We start from the raw sequence: 19,510 nt of genomic DNA on the forward strand, positions 1-19,510 counted from the left end.
TTTAGAAAAGTTTGCCAAGAAGAAAATACTTTCTAAAAGGAATTTATGATAATGATTTTTGCACGTTTTAGTGGTTTTGCTTTGCAAAAATACTATGTTTGAATAACCTACACAGTTTTAGAATGATTTGAGGATAAAGTTAAGTCACTTACCAGTAGCCACTGTTGCATTCACAAACTCAAAAAAGCTCTTGATTCTTGAATTCCATGCTAGAAAGAAGGAAAAAAAATTATCTTTAAAGCGGTAGAAGAATTAATGTTTACTCTCTATAAGTTGTAAAGGTTTTTCATGATGACTCTGGTCCTTTGCAGGATCTTAATTTATGTCACAAATATAAATACTAAGTGCTCTGTTCTTATGCCCAGAAGATGGGAGCTGAGTGGAGCAATTTAGAAATCCTGACCTGATCTTCTTTACCATCTACTTGCAAAAAAAGTCATTTTGTCCTTCTTTTTATTTTCCTAGTTATCACCTATATAATGGTTATGTGTTTTCAAATCCAGAAGTGTTATACAACACACACAATCACTTCTGTGTGTTACACACCAAAAAAAAAAAAAGTTTTAAAATTGCATGGAAAGGATGGCTGTATTTCAAAAAAAAGCCCATAATATGAACTTTTATTTAAGAAAACCCTTTACAAGAAAAAGTTCATATCTATACTACTGCTGCATGCAGTAGTAGGCACTATGACTGTACTTCATTTGTGCCTATATATAATTTCATGTGAAAACTTAAAAATGAACAAATAAATAAAAGTTATACAGCATTTTTAGCAGCATTTGATCTAAGATGATAACTTTTGGCAAACTTTTCTGACAATGTGGAGTATTATAGTAGTTTTACAGATTTGACTATAAATTATTCTAGTTCTGAAGATTTGATAAGGGGAAAAAAAAAAAAAAGCTGATTGCCTAAATAGGTATTAAAAGATTAAAGAAAGTTAATGGAGTTTGACATTATAATATAAAATTAAGGATTTTTTTCTCTTAATAGTGAACCACAAGCTATGTGCTACATCGAAACATCTAATTTAGATGGTGAGACAAACTTAAAAATTCGACAGGTAGGAATTTCATTTTTGAGAATATTACCAATATTTTAAGTCTATGATTGCTTATAAAACATTTTAAGACATTGATGTTCATTTTAGAAGGCTCTGAGATTTTAATAGATTGTTAAAAAAGTTATTGATTATTGCTATCTCATAAATGTTTTCGTTCAATGCATTAAATAGAAGGAATGAATACTTATTTCTAAGCCATTCCTTGCACTTCAAGGGGTTTCCTTTGGGAGAATAGGCTGAAGGATTTGTAGTCTGGGTTATTGCTTTGTTTTTAGAGGATAGAAGAGTGAGAAGCACTGCAGAAAGAAGCTGCTAGTGCCAGTATTGCACTTGAGGAGCAGGTAGGGAATGTCAGTTTTTGGCTGAGTGTGCAGCGCCTGTGCAGGGACATTCTTGCTGAGTTATATGGTTGGTTGTGACCCTGTCATCCTCATGATATTGTAAGATATCAAGGTGATTTTTTTTTACTCTCACTAGCATCCAGCAATATGACAGCAAAGTGTAGTGGTCCTATTCTATTCATGTAGGAATACTGCCTTTCAAGTCATGCCATATCAGATTTATAATACATAGAATTTTATATTGGAAAGTGATTTTTAATGTCACGACAAACAAATTTTGTTTACAGGGTTTGCCTCTAACATCAGATATAAAGGACATAGAAAGCTTGATGAGGCTTTCAGGCAGAATTGAATGTGAGAGCCCAAACCGACATCTCTATGACTTTGTTGGAAACATCAGACTGGATGGGCATGGGTATGTAAATGCAAGGGAAAAGATCTTAATAGATTCAATCTATCAGTAGATATGTAAATGTTGTTAAACTAGTCAAGTTAAAATATAAATTACGAAGTCTTTATTCTGTTAAGACTAGAGAGGTAAAAAAAATATTTCTGATGTATTCTGTATTAGTCTTCATTCTTCAAAAGATTACAGGGGTAAAATCTGATGTCTGCAATTTGACTTTTTATACTAGGCGACCTTCAGAAACCAACAGATACTAATAATAGAGGAGTAATCAAATTCTAATAGTTCAGGGATTTGTAGCTAGTAACTCTGTAAGGATTTCATTTCTTGACTGTCTCTATTATTGAAGGTGAATATAAGTAGATTCTTATCTATTTTTGTTGTTGTTGTAGGGTTTTTGTTGTTCTTTTATTTGAGTATGTATATAAAAATATGTTTTTGGAGGGGAACTGAAGTAGTATGTGCTTCAGACTCTTCTAGTTTAATAGGTTTTCCTATTTCTCCATATACAATATTATCCATGTTTCTGTTTCTAGACTGATATATATACTACTAACTAATTGTTAAATACCTTTTTTTTATATATTCCATTTTTTATTTACTGATTTCTTACAGATGCATTCCGGGAGTTTTCAGTCGCAAGAGTGTGGATCTATTATAATTCCACTGTACTTGTCGTTAAGAAGAGAAAAACATTTACCTGTAATTCTTCTCTGAAGGTAATAGTTATAATAGATCCACACATCTGTCCTTCCTCCCTGGCTAGGGAGAAAACATGCTTTTATTTTTAATTGAATTATTTACTTTTAAAATTTGAGTAAAAAGAAACAGTAAATGTGCTCATGGCTATTGTGCCTCAAGAATGTGTAGGAGCATGCCATCTGCTGGTCAAGCAATTTGTCATTTGAGAAATTCAGTTTAGAATATGGTTCCTGTGCAGTAGAATAGTTCCGGAAGTGTGGTTCTAATATAATACTTACCTTCAGTAAAAAAGAATTGCAGGTAAGTAACTCTTTTTAGATACTGACCTTATTTCCAAACTGAAAAATCAGGGATGAGTTCTCTTTCTTCCTATATTGACTGAGTCGTGGTTCCTGGAGGTTTTCAGAAGACATGTAGATGTGGTGATTAGAGGCATGATTAAGTAATAAACTTGGCAGGCTAGATTCACAGTTGGATTTGATGATCTTGGAGGTCTTTTCCAACCTAAGTGATTTTCTGATTCTATAACTCATTGGAGCATCAGACTGCTGTGTCTGGGTGTCCTTTTCAGTCTTTTCTTCTTGCCTTCATGTAAAAGCAGCTGAAAAAAGGCAGTGGTTTTGTTTTGTTTTTTTTTTCCGTTCTCCTGTTTTAGATACTCAGTATGCAAAGAAGTAAAACTCCACTACAATTTTTAGCTTTTTGGCTAGATCTGAAGACTAAAAGAGGCCAAAATAGTTTTCCTGGTATCTTGTTGTGTTTTTTTTTTTTTTTAGTGTGTTAACTGTTCCTGCAACGGGTGCAGCTCTTTGTTATGCTCATAAACATATAGAATCATGTCAGTTGGTTTTAGGAGGTGAAGACTGTTAGTGGGAGAAAGGATAGTTCTTCAACCTGGATGAATTTGAAATTATGATTAAACAAAAGGCCCAGAGAAGGAGGAGTGAACAAGTTAAAAATGAGGGCAGACCTAAAATAAACATTTTCTTGAAGGCTATTTTAAGGAAATTGTAGATAAGAATGCAGTATGCATGATTACAAAATCACTGGTATATAGGCTTTCAAACATGTCTTAGAAGTTAGTACCTGTTAATATGGCTGGATAGTGTGCTGAAGAGATTGAGAACATCCCTTGCTGAATATAAGCAAAGTGTGTTGCAGAGGAACCATTAGTTACATAGTATACAAGAGGAATCAGATGAATTGGAGCAGTTTTGAGAAGGCTGAGGCCATGAAATACAGACTTTAGAGCTCTGTCGAGTCATAGCAGCATTATAGAATGGGATAAAGTCACAGCGTTGAAGATCAGTAGCATGACACCTGGCAGATCAGGGCTTTCTATGTCCCTGGTCATCTTGCTGTCTATATTCATCATCTTGGTCTGTGCACCAGTTCTACTGGCGACAACTCCCACTGGCTGCAATCATCATTCTGTTTTGGTTGTATTCTTAATAGACCCTTGAGAATAAATTCCTGTCACAAGAGGGAGAGGTATCCATTTGAAGGCACTCTTAGAACTCACATGAGTCTTAGACCAGTCTTAGAACTCAGGAGGAATCTTAGAACTCATCAGAGGCTTTAAGGAAAGACAGTCTTTTGGCATTCCAGAGAAGGTCCGTAGTTGAAAAGGTTTCCAATTACCTGTAGTTAACTTAGTAATAACTTTTTCGGTTATATGCCTTTCATCTTTTATCTGTTAAATTCTTGTTAGTCTTAATAGACTGAAAAATCTGGTTATTCTTGGAATGACATGTAATCCATTATTTAAATGTCTAGATTTTGTGCTGATGGGTGATCTAAAAGACCAAATGATTCAGAGCAAGGGATGAACAAAAAAAAGTGCAGAGCAATTTTTGATGGGAACAGGAGTCACTCTTCATGATTATTGGATAATTCAGACCCCAGCAGTTCCTTTCATACTTGAAAGGAAATGTATTTTCTTTTAATTTTACCATGATACAAACATACAACAAATACAAAAAGAACATAGTTCAAATTTAGATAACAAGTCAGTTTCAATATGTTGTATATTTCTTTTTTTTTTCTCTGATTCTTTTCATGATGGCTTACATGCACCTTGAAGTGTCCCATGTTTTTGATGGCTATGTCATTCAACACTTCAGTGGGAGGGGGAAATGATTCCTTAAACATTCAGTATGTTCCACAGTAATGTCCTAGACAGTAGGTTGTGGTGGGATAGGGTTTGTTATTTGTTTGCTTTATATGGGAAAGCATTCAAACATTTTTTTTCTGGAACAAGTTCTTTCCTAATTTCTGCAAGAACTTACTACAAAAAAAAAACTTTATTGACACTGTTGATTTTAGCAGAGGAAGAATGTGTTTTTTCTTTACTTGCAGTCTTTGCATCTTTAAAGCTTGTGTATGAAAGGAGAGGAGGGACATGAGGGTCCAAAAGAAAATACTATCTGAAACTTACTTGCTGAGACTGACCTTATGCTCTCTGTGTTACCAGAAATGTTACCAAATCTCATGGCTCCTTCATTTTATATCTTATATATCAGAAGTATAGCTGCTGTCTCCAAGCAGCTTATATGCTCTCCTTATAACATGTTGGTTTCAAACAACTCTAAAGATGGTGGATTTAAGTGAGAATGGCAAACACTAAAGCACTATTGACAAGTCTGAACTGCTAGCTAGTATTTACGGAAATAAAACTGCAAAAATAGGAAGTCTACTATCCCAGGAAAAGACTGATAATTATCTAAATCTTCTTTATTTTAAGAAAACCTGACCTACAGTATATGGATAAAGTCAGTTGTCTTAATTTGAGACAGTGGGACATGTCCAACATCTTATGATTTTTTTATTCCTCATTTAATCAGTGCAGTTCTAAAAGAAGAGCACAGGAAAACTGCAGTTTAAAGAAGATGCAGAAAATATTGCTGGGAATTTTACATAGTTAATCATGTTGGCAAAGAGTATGTGTTTGACTGGAAGAATGGATTAAACTGAGAATTAAGAGAAAACTAATTTGAGAACTACTTTGGAAAAATCAATTTTATAAGAGTAGTTGTGTTTTGGCATACAATTATAAAAGACTTTGTAATCTTAAATCAGAGGGAAGATAACCTTTGTTAGTTTCAGTATGCTTACTAAGTGGTACCGTATCTTTATCATCCATAGTCAAAATTAAATGGTAAGTAATATTATTGCAACTTGCCCTAAACTCTCAGGTTTTCTCTAAGTCAGCACACCAAAAAATTTAACTCTGAAAATGATGTTCTTAGTGTATTTACAACAATCATCTAAATTTTGAGAAATGAGCTAACCATTTTAACAACTGTTGTTTGTATTTGTTCATTGACATTGATAGCTTTGATGCTAAAATATAAAACTGCTTCTTTCTAGTACTGTTCCACTGGGATCTGATCAGATTCTTCTACGAGGAGCTCAGCTGAGAAATACTCAGTGGGTTCATGGGATAGTTGTCTATACAGGACATGACACAAAACTCATGCAGGTTTGTCACTTCGTCCTCTTTTGATTACCTGTTTTGTTACCTTTTTAGACTGCTGTTTCATAGAACAAAAATTCTTTAAGAAAACATAGCTAGAATGAATACAGTAGATGTCAGTAACAGTGCATCTTTCTTACGAAGTAAAACCAATAAAAATAAAGCAGTTACTTGTTAGAGCTGTTACAGTTACCAGTTGCTTAATCACAGAGTAGTTTTTCCAATAGTAAGCATATTTGTTGATTCTCTTTTGTAACTTATGTTTTTGAAAACTATTCTGTTAGCAAATTGGATCGTTATAGTTTGCCTGTTCATCTTTTTTTATTTTTGACTGCTCCTAAACTGTCCTCTTGTGGAGCTTTCTTTCAAGTACAAAGGTAAGCATTCTTGTCAGAAAATAAAGTGAAACTTTATTTGCAAAGTAAGAAGGGAAGAGAAACATTCTTGAATTATGAAGTTACTTTTCCTAGTGATGTTTGAAATATCAAAATCGAAATGCATTTGTTGAGCAAAAAGAATGGTTTCAGTTTGGTCATGCATGTATCATTGCTTTTCTGATTTGTAAAGCAGTAATTTGAAAGTTTGATTGTTTGTATTAACAATGGTTTTCTATAGCTCTGATAGGTTATGTGTATGCACATATATTTTAAATGTTTACTGTTAGCTATTAGTGTTATGAGTGTTCTGTGTGATTGTTTAAAGTGCTTGTGACACAAATCTAAACCTCAAATTCCTGGGTTTATAAGCTTTCTTTTTTTTTTTTCTTTGAGTGAAACAGCTATGCCATTGATGATGATATATGATGATATATTTGGGAGAATGCTTAGAAATAAGTGCAATAACACGAAATTTGGAGAATGAGAACTGTGTGTATGTACGTCTTTTAATTTCAATAGACACTATTGTTTTTTGTCTCTTGCAGAATTCAACAAGTCCACCTCTTAAAATGTCTAATGTGGAACGAATTACAAATATTCAGATTTTGATTCTGTTCTGCATCCTTATCGCCATGTCTTTGGTCTGCTCTATTGGTTCAGCTATATGGAATCGAAGGCATACTGAAAGAGACTGGTATCTTGATCTAAATTGTAAGCTGTAAAATTATGTATTAATGCTTTACTGTTTAGTTGTCCTGAAATCTTTCAAATTTGGAAAGGTGGATGATTACCATCCTTTACATAGTGTTGTTCTTTTTAATCAGTTTTTCTTTATTGATTGTTTATGAAAGTCATTAGTCTAGGTATATCACAGCACGTATAAAATTTACCTGATTGTGCAATGTAAATTGCTGCTAAACTCAGGAAGGGAAGCTTTGCTGTTCAAGCCTCTACATCTCTGCAGCTCAGCAAGTTCTGTATCAGCATTCCACTAACATAGTCAACTTCCTAGATACCAGACTGAAGTAGTTTTCAGCTATTACTGATGTTCATATTTAAAGCTGCTGTGACTTTTAAGTTCCCTTATCCTGGGAAATGATGCTGTGAATTTATAACATTTTACTATATGAGAATCTAACTAAATATTGGCTGCCAATGTCAGATCCTAGCAGACTGCTCCTAAAAAAAGAGAAAACAGGCACAAAGGGTCTCATCTAGCATAATGTATTGACAGCTCTACTCAAAGTGGATGCATAGAATCATAAAATGGCCTGGGTTGGAAGGGACCTCAAAAATCGACCAAGTTCCAACCGTCCTACCATAGGCAGCGACATCACCTACTAGCTCAAGGTTGCTCAGGGCCTCATCTAACCTGGTCAGAAACAGATGTCGTTTATGCTGATAAAATTCTTACATAGAAAATTGCTATTTTCCTCTACTGCTTCCGCTACTGTTTATAATTGTCATTGCATATCAAGACATCTGAGTTCTGCAGGACTTACTTTGAAAGGAATCAAAGCAGGTTGCTTTCTGTTAGTTATAAATACAATCTTTTTTTGTCTTGTTTTGCATAATCAGTTTAGTGTTGCTGGCATTGTTATAAACTTCAGTATTTTAAGTACACTATTGACTATTCTAGTATTCCTAACAGTATCTGCTGGTCTGGACGCTGTTAGAGCACCAGAGTAGTTAGAAATACTATAGCATTTGTGTAATCCAATAAGTTTTAGGAAAGAAATTTTGAATTCCAAACTACTTGTGTTATCTAAAACTTTAAAAGGGAGAAATAGCTTAAAACTGCTTTTTGATTTCTGATTCTTCTAGAAGTTTCATTAATCTCTCTAATTTCATCTCTCCTTTTCATGTGGTATGGATTTACCTTTTCCATAAAGTGTTGTTGTTTTTATTGAGGGAGGAAGTAGGACGCTGTGAGGATAGATGGAGAATAATTTCATTCTGCTTGTTTCCCACTTAAAAAGAAAAAAAAAGGTTAAGATTATTATCTTATTAAATATTATTATCTTATTAAATATTATTATCTAATTAAATATTAAGATTATTCTCTTAATATTTAGGAAAGGCTGGAAAGTTTGCTTTTCAAACATTGGAGAATATAGCAAAAATCTCCAAATTAGAATTCCACTTTATTTTAATAGAAACATCTAACACTTATCAAGGTTGTATTTATAGGCAAGTGATATTATAATTCATTCTCAAATGTCTTTTTAGACTTAAAACATTATAAAAATTAGCAGTTAAGACAGTACTCTGAATGTACTATATACACGTGCTTTTAAGTATGGTCTTAAATGATTTTTTTTTATTTGCTTTGTCTTTTGGCAGATGGTGGAGCGAGCAACTTTGGATTGAATTTCTTGACTTTTATCATTCTCTTCAATAATCTTATTCCGATCAGTTTGTTAGTTACACTTGAAGTTGTTAAATTTATCCAAGCATATTTCATAAATTGGGTAAATATTTTTATAATATACATTGATTTCTAGAACCAAATGATTTACAAGTTAAATGATTGGTTGTCTATGTATACATTTCTTAATGTAAATACTTAAGTGTGCAGTTTATTATTACTAGGATCCAAGAAGGTCATGGTATATGGCTTTATTTAGTGTTTTTATATACATACAGGATAGCTTTTTGGAGCACTTTTTCCAGTGCTTTGTACTTTATCACTAATACTGAGGTCTCCGACCTTCAACCAGAATGATCAGAAGAAAGTACAGTCCAGTGGAGTTTTGTCCAGTTTCATTTCCTTGTTATTTCTGAGCTAAGCTCATGTTTTTCCCTCTTTTTTTTTTCCCACTGTAATTTATTGTTTTGGGTTTTTTTTTTTGTACAAAACCAGTGTCTATTAGTATTATCTTTCATAAAGTAGATAAAGATCATTTTGGTGTCATCTTTTCCCCCACTAAAAAAATTAAAATAAAAAATGGGAAGGTTGTCTGTTGGGTTGGGAAGGGGAAGGGAGAAGTATTGTTTTTTTCCTTAAATCAATGTATGTGTTTTTATTATCATACCTTCAATTTTTCGATTTTATCCAAATGTAAGTTAATCATACCATTCAGAACTCTGGTTCCTTGATCAAATGTGTAAAATAGATTTACGTGAGGTCATGCACCTTATTTTTATGTTCAGTCTCCTGTTGTATATTTTTCTATTTACATACTAGATTATTTTTTTTGTAACAAGTTATGGAAGACTAATTTTAAAATATATATATACTTTTTTTTTCTTTAGGACATAGACATGCACTATGAACCTACGGACACTGCTGCAATGGCTCGCACTTCCAATCTCAATGAAGAACTTGGACAGGTAGAAAAAGTTACTGGTTCTAACTCAGTGTGTTTTACAATCCAAATTATTAAGATAATGTGAGGACTTATTTCAACGAACAAACAAGAATTATATTCTTGCATTTTTACATGTTTATTTATACATTTTTTTTACTAGTTTTCTCAGATTAGTTCTTCATTTTGCTTAAGAGTTCCATTTTAATACTGTAAAATCAATCACATTTCACAAGAGTTCACTCGTGGTCTACATTTTATGAAAGTTTGACTTCTGTAAAACTGTCTAGGGTACAGGTCACACTTCTAAAAGAACTGCATGTTACATTTGCTTTTTCAGCCAACTGTATTTGCAGTCTTGCTTTAAAAACATGCTAAAGTTTTAAAGATTTTAAAGTGGTGCTGGTATACAGATTGTGTGGAACAAATATTATGTGCTCATATAACTGAGCTTTATTATAAGCACAGGTATACATGTTCTTGCATTTCCTAGCCTACAAGTTTTCGTAACTAATTAGGTCTTTAATTTACTGTTTTGGAATGTAAAAGTTTTTTATTGTTCTTTATTGTGTAAAACTACAAACAGAATTTTAACCGTTTAGCAAAAAAATCTCAGGGACAAATGCTTAAAAGATCTGTCTCTTGGGAAAACAACAGCTGTAGGTTAACATGCTCTGACATTAGACTACAAAGAGTGGAAGACAAGATCTTGCTTTCTGGACTTATGAAGTTTGTACAGATTGCAAAAAACTTGGCTCTGTTCCTGACCTTACAGGAAAGTACAATCTCCTTTAGTGGTGAAGAGACTCCAAGTCTCCAAGGTTGTTTTTTTCTTACTCATTTTACACAAAGTTGTGTTTTTTTTGTTTTTTTTTTTCTCTGGAGTTTGGTTGTCATTCATATCCCCACTTTTCCACCTCAGCAGTTCTTGTCTTCTTTTTTAAGTTTTTCATCAGAATCTCCTTCTTTACCACGGTCTAGTCAGACTTCTTTGGATCTCCATTTTCACTTTTTTGCCAGATTCTTTTTTGGACAACTGGGGTAGATTTCTGTAGAGAGACCAAAGGACAATGTGCTAACAAAAAGAGCAAGTTTCTTCACTGAAGTACATGTCAGCTTCACATTATTAAGAGAAGATTCTCCACAAGAGATCTCCAGGTTTAAGAAAGGCAAAAGTTTAGCTTTGAAAAAAGGTTGATCTTTTTTTTTTTTTTTTAGCTGCCATTCCTGCTTTTTTTCCCCCCATTCTGACCACACAGAAAAAGTGCATCTTGAGGTGTAAACCTGGCATGGAAGATTTCTCTCAACTGCTGTTTTGGCTAAATAGTAATCCTTGAGAAACAGAATCTTTAAATTGGAGACGCTGAGTAAATTTTAGTAATTCAGTACCAGTAATCTAGTACTAAATCTAGTTTTTAATCTAGTAATACATACCATTACTGGTTCCATCTATATAATGTATAATATAGTTAATTCTTAATTAAAAATACAAAGATTTTTCATGAAAATAAATTTTAATGAATTAAAACTGAAGGTTGTCTTTGATTTTAATAGTCTTCACTGAGCCTCCGTTGAGAATTTATAAGCCTTCATTATATCATAGACCATTTCATTTCTTCATAAATAAACTTTTTTCTTTCCATCGTGTTTGAATTATATTTAAAGATACATAGATCCAGTTCTTTTTGCTTCAACTATTAAAATACTTTACCTAGTATTTATGAAGTACTAACACTTCCAGAGAGGAAAGCTTTATGATGTTAGGGAAGTAGGAGACCTAGAGCAGGTAGAACAGCCATTGGTCTTTGCTAGATTCTTGTATTTCAAAATTATGTAGAGTGGGGAATAGTTAAGCAGACCACCATGTATTGAAGCAAGCATAAGTTTCAAGTCATCTCATTCGATTGCCGTTTTTGGAAATGAGTATCAAGACTTACCACATTTGTGCATCTACCACATTTATGTACTGTGTATTTTCATTTCCTGTGAAGCCAACAAAGATGCAAAGGGTGGAAGCAAGGGATGAATACAGAGAAACTGTCCAAGCAGCCAGGGGTCAGGTTAGGAAAGTCAAAGCCCTGTTAGAATTAAATCTAGCTTAAACCAAGCGCAAGGTCCTGTATCTGGCTCAGTGCAATCCCAAGCACAAATACAGGCTGGGCAGAGAATGGAGTAAGAGCAGCCGTGATGAGAAGAATCTGAGGGTGCTGGTTGATGAGAAGCTCAACATGAGCTGGTAATGTGCACTTGCAGTCCAGAAAGTCAACCGTATCCTGGACTGCATCAAAAGATACAGAAATGTGAACCAGCAAAGGTGATGGTTCTTCCCCTCTGCTCTTTAAGGTCTCTTCCAACCCAAACCATTCTTGCCGAACTGGTTAAAAAAAAAATATATATATATATATATATATTTAGTCTGTTAATAGCCTTGAATTGTACTAGATATGTAAATAACTGTTGAATATTAACATATAATGAATTTATCATTCATTTAGGTCAAATACATATTTTCTGACAAAACGGGTACCCTGACATGCAATGTCATGCAGTTTAAAAAATGTACTGTGGCAGGAGTTGCTTATGGGTAGGTATTTTAATATATTCTTATTTCTTTATCTGTATTCCTTTTTTTGCCTATGCATATGTGCACACACTAAATTAACACCACAGTTAAAATAAACTTATGCCTGGCAGTAGATACAACTAGGAGTCAATTTGTGACTATCAGATGGTACTTAGAGAAAGTATGAACATTTCAGTCATGACACGTCTTTTTGGAAACAGGAGCAAAAAACGAAGTTTAGATAGGCTTACTGCAGTAACACAACTTCAGTATGCCTATTATTTTTTCTGTTGCTGTGTCTGGTTACTGTTGATGATTTTTTCTTTAAAAAAGGTTTTTCCTCAAAATTAAAAAAAAAAGCTACTTTAGTAGTCCATGCTTCATGTTTTATGTAGGCACGTGCTTTTGCACTAGACAATACATCGGATGAACAAGAATTTGAATTACAGTGCTCTAGCATGTAATCCAGATGGCTTTTATGAATACTGTTTAAGTGGCATAATTCCTAGTATCAATGCTGCTGTTAAGAAACCTCTTGAACTAAATGCAAACAAAGTGTTTTATTACTTACTAGTCAACAGTTGCGGCCAGCTTCTTCAAATGAGTTTGTAAAGGCCTCAAACTTCTAAGGCTTTTTACTTCAAAGAAATTCATTAGAGCAATGAATAGAGCTGTAGCACCTATATTGTAAATGTCAGCATGCCTTACCAGTACATGAGATGCTGGACTTAGGCTGATCAGTAAGCAGATAATTAGACACCTGTAGAGCTGGGCAGAAACCAGGCAGAGGTTGTGAAATTAAGTTTTGGACTTGTGCTAAAAGTGATGTTTGGGCTTTTTATTGTTTGGATCCCTTTGAAAACGCTAAACTAATTTTGCAGAGTCTAATGTAGGCTTTCTGTTTTGAAAAACTTAGATACTTAATGCATTAACCATACTGATATTTTTTAATTAACAGCTGTAATAAAATAAATTTCCAACCCTGATGTTTCATACACACACCTATATATATGGCTCAACTTCAACCATGTGAGCTAAGATGAAAAAAATACACTAATGGTAATGGCACATAAAATCAATATTTGGTTTGTTATATACCTTCGTCTGCACTTAGTATAGCACAAATTCTGAAATTTCTCCTTTGCAAAACCTGGATATGACTGTACTTTAAAAATAATAATAATAATTTGGTCTGATTCTTCTTCCTATATTTCATAGCTCCTATCCACATCTTTTTGAAAATATATAGCTATCAGATGCTTGTCAGATAAGCATCACTGTTTAGAAAGCAGAGTTTCTTTTTACAGTAAATAGCCACTACAGCATGATGGCTACTGAGGGAACTCTCTCTCTGTATTGGTGCAGATGAGAGATTGGAAAACAGAAAAGGATAGAAGTGGTTGTTGTGTCTCCTATGCCTCTTCTTTCTGATGTATTCTAAATTGTGATATATTCAAAATTGTGTCATCATGGGGCTGAATCCTGATGTGCAATTGCTAGCTGTGTTTTTAAACATTTTGTGAACTCATATAAGCTGCATTAGCATAGCTTTGGATAATGGGGAAAAAAAAAAACATACCTTTTATTTACAAACAAAAAACATTATTAAAATGTATACTGAAATATAAAGCTAGAATTGTAAAGAGGGCTAATGCTTTGATATCAGATGGTGTAAGTTAGTAAGTAGACATGCTTCCAATCAAAAAAAAATGATCATTTATATTTTATAAAGTCTCAAGAGAAACATAAGATTTTGCATATTTTATTCTTTTTAGGCACTATCAAAATATTCAGTTGAGATGGTTTTAAAACTTTTCTTAGTCATTCAATTTCATGAACTAACTTCTCTTTTATATGTGATCAAATTTTTTTAGCCTTTGTGATTCTTTTTTCTCTCCCTGTTTCTATTCCTCCTTTGCTTCTTGTGCAGCCATTGCCCCGAGCCTGAGGACTATAGTGTTCCTTCAGATGATTGGTAAGCTCCAAAAATCATTTAGTATGTGGTGTTTAAGATTCAAGCTTAAAGCTGATGAGATAGATTTTTAGAAACACAGCTAAATGCAAAGTATGTTACTCAGAAGTTATGTTTCAAGTCGATGCAGGCCAACCAAGTATTACACGAATTTATGACATAAGAATTATATGGTGTTAGGCTGTGTACTCTGGAGAAGAATTGTTACTAGGGTTACTGAGGTATCCTATCCTATCCTAAAGGTAGCCTGTACAAGTCAGAATTGATTATTGGAGAGACTTTTGTCATTTATAAAGGTAGTTGGTGTTACGGTAGCTTTGATCACAGTTTTCTACTGTTATCTAGCAATAGTTCAGTAATAACCTCTAATGTGTTTGAAAAATAATCTATGTTTGAGAGTGGGAAAAAAAATAATAGTTAATGTTTTGCTTCCTGCAGGTAGTTTTAGAGTATTAGCACTGCCTAATTCTTATCTGAAACTGTAATTAAAATACACAATTACACTTGAGGCCAACATGAGTCTCCTGACAGGGACCTCAGGAAAGGCTAAGTCCAGGCATCCTTTCTGCTGCCATCTGCATGATGGCTTGCACTTCCTTCTTGTTCTTTCTTAAATTAATTATTTGCAATCAAAATAAAGTGAGATAAACGCAGGACAAAATTTCATTTACGGTTTTTAAATTATCTTTATTGTATTTGTTGAAAGTCATTGCAAGATACATCACCCAAAACTCTGTAATATGTTGTCTCCTTATATGTAAAAGGTTTACAAGAAATAGCTTGATATGATAGCTTAAAACTAACATTTTTTTCTTTAGATTTAATTTTTTTTGAAAATCCCTCCACATATTTCCAAGAAGTAGTACATATACACACCCTAAAATCTTACCTGATCTGAAGATCCTTATTTGATGTTATGACCTGATTATTACAAACATTCTTATTGATATTACTATTTAGTTTTTATTTTATAATTTAATAATATTTTGTAGTTGTTTATTACAAACAAAAGTGTTCTTAACTGTGCAATAAAATGAGTGGTTTCATTAATGCAATGCTTAAGTGAAATAAAGCATGTTTTTGTATGATATTTATGCAGTAAGGCTATTTTTTAGTAATACACATCAGAATTTCAATAAGCACATCTAAAATAGGAAAATGAACCTATGCCTGAATAGTGGTTAAACATATCCCTTTTATAAACTGTGAAATTTGTGTAAATATTTATAAAATAAATTACTTAGGAAAATTATTTTTGTATATAAATCTGTTACAATTAAATAAATCTGACTAATATTTCTAGACTTAAAATGAATAATGTACCAAATTCCAAAGCCTTTTAATATTTATTTTTAGTACTAGAAATACATTCTGTCCTACTGGAAAACAGCAATATCTGCAAATATTTTTCAGTGTTTTTGGTACTGAGAATCTGAAAAATGTCCTGAAGTCTTTCTGACAGAAAGCTTTAAACAGTCAAAGCTTGCCTTAAGCTCTAAATAAATCTAATGTATCTGAAATCTTTAACTTCTAGCATTACAATATCCAGCTGCTTTGCATTAAAAAAAAAATAGAAGAGAAAATCTTGGTGATTGAAGATGCTTTGAATTCCTCACTTTCATAATAGGCTTTTGGAAAAAGCAGTCCTTCAGTAGTTATACAAAATGACAGCACTCTGTATTCCTTTGTGATAATACAGGACTAGAACAGCTCACTTTTTTCATAGATCTTTAGACTGCTGTTGAGACAAGTGTGTCTTATGCTTCAACTTAAAATCACTGAGTATATTCAGTTTCTTCTAAGATTCAAGGCAAAATCCAAAGTACATGAAAAATAATGAACACTTTCCTCTAAGTGGGTTCACTTTTCAGCACTGTTTTGTTTCACTGAGATTCCAAACTCAACTGGATTGTCTTGATACTCAACAATCAGCTGTAGTAACATCTTGCTAGAAGTAACTTATTTTGAGCTCTCAGCTTCAGCCACAAGACTTGTGCAATATGAAAGTTATTGTGTGACTTCATTTCTCAAGAACCGTCTCCATCCTGTGTCTCTTCAATCCTTTGCTACTTCACCATTGTTGCTGTGTCTTTATACATGAGTTTACTAGGCTTCTTTTTGGTCACAAGCAGTAGAAAACAAACCATCCCTGTCCAGGCTTCCTTAATGTCTGAACTCAGTTTGCTTACCCCTTTCAGGTACCTGACTTTCTTTTCTGCAGACACTTGCAAACCTATTCCAAAGCTGCTAATTTCTCAAAGGAATATAACCTATCCAGGTGTATGTTGTTCTGAATTGTTCCAATAATCTCTTCCTATGGAGATCAGGAGCCAGTCTTACAGTGTAGATTGATTTTTACTTCCTCCTGCATTATCTAAAGTGAGCAGAAAAACTTCCCTTGATTTGAGTGTACTTATATAAATCAAGGTTTATTAAAATTAGATAAAGTTTGGGGATATGAAACAAATTCCTTTTCGCTTCATTTTCTCAGCATGTGACTGCAACCCTTTATTGTGACATCTACAAACTAAAATTTGTGTTTTGACCCTGGCATGGCAACATAACAATTCATATGCAAATCACGTAATACACTAATGGTGATCTCTTTTTTACTTTATTATTTCTAGGCAGGGCTCACAAAATGGAGAAGAAAAGACATTTAGTGACTCATCACTATTGGAGAATCTTCAGAACAATCATGTAAGTGATATAGAAACAATCAGTGTTGTTTTATGAAATTAGAACATTGCTCTCACTAAGTCAAAACATTATGTCCTTTGAAGGAAAATAGATAATGTACTTACACAAAATCAGCATGCCCTCATGAATACTTTTATATTATTCATTGTTGATATATGTTAATTATATCCACTTGGAAATAACATCTAATCTTATCTTCTGTAGAGTTGATTTAGAATTTTCTAAGCCTGAAATATAACAGTCTTACATTCTACATTCTATGGTTGTTTTATCTTAAGTCCTGCTGTGCATACAACGTCATGATCTCCATCAAAGCTTTCAGGATCAGTCAGTTAAGTTTCTCTCATGACGTGACTAATTATTTCAGTGCCCAGGCTTAGATAAGAATCAGGAATTAACTATATACATTGTTTTTGTGTACACGCTTACATAAGGTTAGATCATCAGCTCAGATGATGAGATGAAACAGATGGCTGAATATGAGAGAGCACTTCTTTAGTGTGAGGATGACAGAGCACTGCAACAGGTTGCCCCAAAAGGTTGTGGAGTCGCCTTCTCTGAAGATATTCAAAACCTGCCTGGGATGCCATCCTGTGCAATGTGCCCTAGGTGATCCTGCTTGGCAGGGGCGTTGGACTAGAGGATCTTCAGAGGTTCCTTCCAACCTTGGCCATTCTGTCGCTGTCACACGTTTCTAGAGACTAATCTTTGCCCCAAAGAGAAAATAAGTTTAACAGAAAGTTAGTAGGTTTATGATATAAGGTTTATGATATAAGAAGCAGTACCACCATTACTATTTATTTTTTCATTTGTACAAGAGACTTTTTTTTACACTTTACATTTACACTATTAATGCAGGTGTTCTTGTTCTATATTTGGAGTGTAAATAAATTACTCCTATTTCCTTAAATTTTATCTTTCCCTGAGGGTAATTTCAGGGTAACTGGCAGGCAATGAAGCATTTTGTTCCTACAAATGGGGCAGCCTTAAATGCCTGGTACGCTAGTGCAAATCTCAAGCATATCTAAAGGAGCGGGGGCTCTTGTATTTACCTGCACAGGCCAGTTTCAGTGCTAGTTATGTGGACTGCTTTGAAGAAGCATCATCCTGTTGCTGCTGTTGTCTAGAGAATCCTTGGTGCACAGGTGATTGAATCTTTAGAGTTTTCTGGTAGATACACACTATTAGGTCTATGTAATATGAGCAAGATCTAATGAGCTATTTACCTTTTTCTAAAAAAGAGAAAAAAAGCATTTGTATACATCTTTAAAATTCAGGCACAAATTAAAAGAATTCAAAGAGGTTTCACCAATACACGTAGAATGTGTTTATAAGTGATTTGGAAAAGAATCTGTAGTTCAGCCTTTTGAATACATCTTTAGAGCATCTTGGGGCCATCAGTGGAAGAGGACAGGAATCTACTCCCATGTTTGATTTTGAAAAGCTTTGAATTCATCTGAGCTTTACAAGTCACCCATCAGTGTTTTTGTACTGTGGAATTAGGTTAGGTTTTCAGAGATTATTATATTTTACAAAGTAACATAAAGAAATACTACAAATATGCTATGAGAAATCTTGGTTGAGGTGGCAACTGATCTTATTTAGAAGGGAATGGTGTGGTTTCATTTCAGCAATCATTCAGGAGTCAGTTCATTCATTTGAAAACTTCAGCTGTACTAATAAGGGGTGTTAGTTCTTTTTAGTCAAAAACAGTCAACTATTTCTGCTTAGATACATTCTTTTCCCCTTTCTTGGTTAAAGCATGTGAAATTCTTTCAGCTTTGTAGATTTTGAAGTGCCTGGGATACTCATCTTAGTATCTTCCTTTAAAAACTGGCTGCCTGACCTTGCAGTATTTTCCAAATGGCTTTCAGATTTGGTTGCTACATCTTTCCAAAGGCTCTTAAAAAGTATGCTAAGAAATAAGGTGTTAGGCAAAAGTAATGTTAGAAGGAATATTTTTTAATAAAAACAACAACATCCAAAGAGATTTCAGTAAATAATAAAAAAATCTGTGAAATCATTTTACATTTTCAATACAGCATTCAGATTTACCTTCCCTATAAAATGCTTTTTTAAATTGTTCTGTGTTTCTGATTATTTGTTTTTGATTGTATGATAGTGAATACCACTAAACTCTACATTGCTTATATTGAAGTACAGAAGCAAGAAATTATTTTGCATGTTGAAATTGGTGTACAGATAGATAATGTCTGCTTTATTTAATTGTTGATAGTTTAAAGAGAGAAAAATCTTTCATTATCATTTTCTTGGTTACTATCTGTTCATATTATTAAAATTGAATTACTTATGGATTAAATTATTAATCATTTCCTGACTTTTTTTTTTAGCCAACTGCACCTATAATATGTGAGTTTTTGACGATGATGGCAGTGTGTCATACAGCAGTTCCAGAAAGAGAAGGTGATAAGATTGTATATCAAGCAGCATCTCCAGGTGAGGGTCAAATAACTGAGTGAACTTACAGTAAAATTTTAAAAATAGTAAAAACTATTTACTCAACAAGCAAATTTTATTTAAAATGTACTGTTTATTTTGAAGTATCTTCTGAAATTAAAAAAGAAAACATATCAAAAAAA

The 19,510-nt window shown here is 33.3% G+C and overlaps 1 protein-coding gene across 7 annotated transcripts in view; it reads left to right on the forward strand.

Annotated features, from left to right (window-relative positions):
• ATP8A1 (ATPase phospholipid transporting 8A1) overlaps window positions 1–19,510 on the forward strand; it is a 102,262-nt gene that overhangs the window by 23,125 nt on the left and 59,627 nt on the right. For 6 of the 7 annotated variants that reach the window (XM_083834966.1, XM_083834967.1, XM_083834963.1 and 3 more), the window contains 10 exons: window positions 997–1,066; window positions 1,695–1,822; window positions 5,885–5,996; window positions 6,913–7,078; window positions 8,711–8,838; window positions 9,623–9,700; window positions 12,171–12,259; window positions 14,169–14,213; window positions 16,838–16,910; window positions 19,262–19,367. In XM_083834966.1, the coding sequence (XP_083691092.1) occupies window positions 997–1,066; window positions 1,695–1,822; window positions 5,885–5,996; window positions 6,913–7,078; window positions 8,711–8,838; window positions 9,623–9,700; window positions 12,171–12,259; window positions 14,169–14,213; window positions 16,838–16,910; window positions 19,262–19,367 (995 nt within the window). The remainder of the gene's footprint in view (window positions 1–996; window positions 1,067–1,694; window positions 1,823–5,884; window positions 5,997–6,912; window positions 7,079–8,710; window positions 8,839–9,622; window positions 9,701–12,170; window positions 12,260–14,168; window positions 14,214–16,837; window positions 16,911–19,261; window positions 19,368–19,510) is intronic. The other variant, XM_083834964.1, reaches the window with a different exon arrangement.

The sequence above is a fragment of the Anser anser genome (genome assembly GCF_964211835.1).
Source record: "Anser anser genome assembly, chromosome: 4".
Taxonomy (NCBI): Eukaryota; Metazoa; Chordata; class Aves; order Anseriformes; family Anatidae; genus Anser; species Anser anser.